Source organism: Lolium rigidum, chromosome 3, assembly GCF_022539505.1.
Source record: "Lolium rigidum isolate FL_2022 chromosome 3, APGP_CSIRO_Lrig_0.1, whole genome shotgun sequence".
In the NCBI taxonomy this organism is placed as follows: Eukaryota; Viridiplantae; Streptophyta; class Magnoliopsida; order Poales; family Poaceae; genus Lolium; species Lolium rigidum.
Window position 1 is genome coordinate 356,331,906 of NC_061510.1, and position 3,815 is coordinate 356,335,720.

At 44.2% G+C, this 3,815-nt stretch overlaps 1 protein-coding gene across 1 annotated transcript; it reads right to left on the reverse strand.

Moving 5' to 3' along the window:
- Positions 1-485: 485 nt before the first annotated feature.
- On the reverse strand, positions 486-1,805 carry LOC124700358 (7-methyl-GTP pyrophosphatase-like). The gene is made up of 8 exons (XM_047232501.1): positions 1,754-1,805; positions 1,574-1,645; positions 1,413-1,487; positions 1,163-1,307; positions 987-1,078; positions 849-890; positions 652-732; positions 486-566 (listed from the first exon to the last, which is right to left on the reverse strand). Exons 1-8 carry the CDS (start codon positions 1,787-1,789, stop codon positions 486-488), a joined length of 624 nt encoding a protein of 207 aa, XP_047088457.1. The 5' UTR covers positions 1,790-1,805.
- Positions 1,806-3,815: the final 2,010 nt, after the last annotated feature.

The following is a 3,815-nucleotide window of genomic DNA, read 5'->3' on the forward strand; positions in this document are numbered from 1 at the left end:
TAACATCTACCAATATAGATCTAAAAACACATTGTACCATGATGGTGAGCGGGGAGGCGTACATTGTCGAGCCGAATACCCCTCATCAGAATCAAATCCTAATCACCATCGACATTCCATAGAGAGTAGACTAGACAAGCAGCCGAGGGGGATGGCGGCGGTGGCTTACACAGGGGAGAGGAAGAGGCCAAAAAGACCATCGAAAACAATTGTGTATGTGCATGGTCCTGCCGTATGTGTGCATATAATTTTGACCTAATGCGGACGGAGGACTAGCATGTGTGAAGACGAATTTGGTGTCTCCATATTTTCTTTTCATTGCTTGAGTTTTCATTTTTCATTTCCTTATTTTACAGTATTTTTCCCTTATTAAAACTCCACACGCACGTAAAAGACATGAACATGTTTATTGTCAATCAGAATGTTTAAAACCAAACCACCGCAGCCACTTACATGTTACAACTCTTGTTAACAGCCAAATCGAACTATTGTGCTTCCAACGACTCTGTGATAAGCTTCTCGGTGAGATCCCTCGGCAGCCCTCGAACGCTGTCCGCTGTACCGACCTGTGCAACGCAGAAATTAGCCACGGTTGCTCTACGGTCGTGAAGGACGACGAGAGTCGTCGGAAAATGGGAAGTGCTTGCTCACTAGTTCCTTGATGAATGGCGACGCCGATGGATGCGTCAGCTTGAAGCCCCCAGCCACGCAGGTCATGTCTTCTTCCTTGACCTGCAACACGTTCCAGGATGCAATCGTCAGACCTTTTTCTCACTCGTTTTCAGGTACAGAAAAGTAGTGCATAGAATTTCAGTTTCAGGAATAAAAAATGGTGCAGTAGTACTCACGACTTCTTCGATGAACGCGTCTGGTATGTGGCGAAAAATTATCTGCATATGGAAACACAGGAGAAAATAATTTGTGAGTTTGAGTGTTTTCTCAGGAAAGAAACATCAGGTTCAGACGCTCGAATCTAAGGTACGCACCTCAGGTATATCCCAGCCCCCTTTCCTGTCACCGGTGCTTAGGTTGGTGACGAGAACATAGTTCACCGCAAACGCTCGATCATCCGAGTACGCTGTTACAACACCAGGAACAGAAATAGTTCGTTAGCCTAGGCATACACTATCTTGCGCGCGTCCACAGGAAGCCCGATCATTACCCTTAATGAATTCTCTGGCTTCTTCCGTGCTTCTTGGCCTCTCTCTTATCACCCCTCTGCTCACCATAACCTGGTCAGAAGTGATTAGAAGGGTAGGCTGATCTTGACCGCAGCCGTGAGGAAGGTTCAGTTTGACGGCGTTGGCCTACACACACAAAGTCTGATCAAGAAGCACCCAAGGATTTAAGACTGTATCAGGAGTTCATCGCAATTACTCGGAAGCAACAAGCATCTTCAGATCGAGCCGTACCTTGGCTTCGGCCAGGGCCTTGACCAGCTCCTCCGGCTTCTCCCTCCTGATGGCCTTCTCGTCGATGTCAGCGCACTGGCAGCACAGAGACCAAATAGCCATTTCATCAGCAAGTACAGATAAGAAATTTGCTACTACATACATGAGCCAAGGCACTCTACCATGACGGTGAACTCGTATCCCATATCGGACAGGATCTCGCGGCGAGCTGGCGACGACGACCCGAGTATGATCTTCAGGAAGTCGCAGGAAGAACGAGGCTTAGAGGAGATCGAGACTGACTGGTGGATACTAATTGCAAATTCTAAGCGAGGTTGTAGATTGATAAGAGATGTCTGTACCTTGAATGACGAGGAGTTGTTGCAGGTGGAAGCCATGTCCAATTCTCTTCTCCTGAAGAGCTCGACCAACTGACGATTTCTGGACCGTGCAGAGGTTCACAGTCACAGCCTGTTATATTATGCAGCTTCTTCCTTGGGTTCCAAGTATCTCAAGCGTCAAATGGATCAGATTTAGTAAAGTAATACAGTGAGGGCCGAGAGTACGTCAGTTCTATTGACGGTTGACCGAACTACGTGGCAATGTACAGATCTAGTGAGACTCTTCTTGGAAACTTCTTCAACATAAAATTCGTTATCCAACAGATGCTACTCGTTTACTGATTGACTGCTTGCCCAACTAACACTATGAAAATTAAAATTACTAAATCTATACTACTACATATAATATAACCAAGATTTTGCTGTTACGTGTGCGCCTTATTCCTTGGAACGGAGGTAGTATAATTTAAAGCCTCCATAGCACTCTACAGAGCCTAATTTTGGCCAATAGGATAGTGACACATCACCCATTGCCACAGTACATGAACAATTGCTAGAATAACAAACGGTGAACTATAATTTAATTTTTTTGCCGAAATATTTCACATGCAACAATTACCTAATAACGTTAATTAGCCCGTGATAATTCTACGATGGTACGTAACTTTTTGATGGTATTTTCCCAGTAATACTCGCCGCGCTTTAACGCAAATTTTTTGACGCGAACTTTCAGTTTCATAGTAATTTTCCATCGGTAATTTTCCAGTGGTGCTCCATGGTGGCAATTCATCGACACAAACCTTCAGCTCCTACAATAAATTCTTAGACTTAATTATTCAATAGTATTTTTCAATGACGCACAATCTCCGGTGATAGTTTATCAGCAGCAGCCACGTAACTCGCGAGGAACATGAATTTTCATTTGTGTTGCAGTTACTACAGTAACCAGCAGTGAGTAGTATTTTTTTGCCGAAATATTCTAGATCCAAACATTAACTCCAACAAATGATAATTATCCAGTATTAATTCTAGAAGATATGTAATTTTCCGATGGTATTTCTCAATTAGCCCTCGACACACTTCAACGATAATCGTTCAACACAAACTCCGCACACAAATATTTAAGGCGGTACTTTCTCAACTCCCGTACCCTGCTGACCAGCTATTTACAATTTCTATTTTTTTTTTAGTAATTTTCAAAATGAACGTCTTTAACTCCAACATGCGTGGTGTGCGCCGCATCTACCTTCCTAGTTAGTCATAATGGTGGTATTGCGTTGATAAATTTGTTTTAGGGAAAAGGAGGTGGAATGAGTTCCAGAATAATCAATCTAGGGTTTCATCCTCCTCGCCAGTGATGCCGATGGTCCGCCTCGCCTCCCTTGGCCTTGGGTCCTTGGAGATGCAACGGATCACGACCTCTCGCCGGCGGGATAAAATACTACTCCCTCCGTCTAGATAAAATTGGGACAACTATTTTTAGACGGAGGGAGTAATCCACATCTGAAACATCTACTATGTGCAGTCATAATGGTTTTGTGGATGTGGTCTCCTCCATTACAGATAGAGGTATAATACAAGAATCTCCCATCTCCATGTGCTGAAACACCCGCAACTCCATCACACTAATCTCTACCGAAGACAACACATGGACCATAAAATAGACTTTTTCAAAAGCAACATCTTCACGAAGAAAACAAGGCACATGCGTTATCGACGCCCGGTCGAAAATCTTGGATTTTCACGGTGGAAAAAATTCGAGTTCACAAAACAATACCTTGAGAAGGCTCATTGCTAGGTAGAACCAATGAAGGCTAGACATTGGGCTTTCACCCTCGAAATCATGACTCGAGAGCACCAACAATAAGGTGAAGGTTTGCGGCACGCTCTCATGAAGCCTTACTGGTCAAAGATAAGGGTGTGCATGACTGAATTGATTCCGATCTAGATATCCAGTGGCGCCATGCGCCAATCAGCGAAAATCCTCGAGAGGAAGACCGAAAGTCATCGGCATCCAGATCGAGGACACCGACATGAAGCAGATTGATGACTTGACGCTCGAAGATCCGCATAGACAACCCAC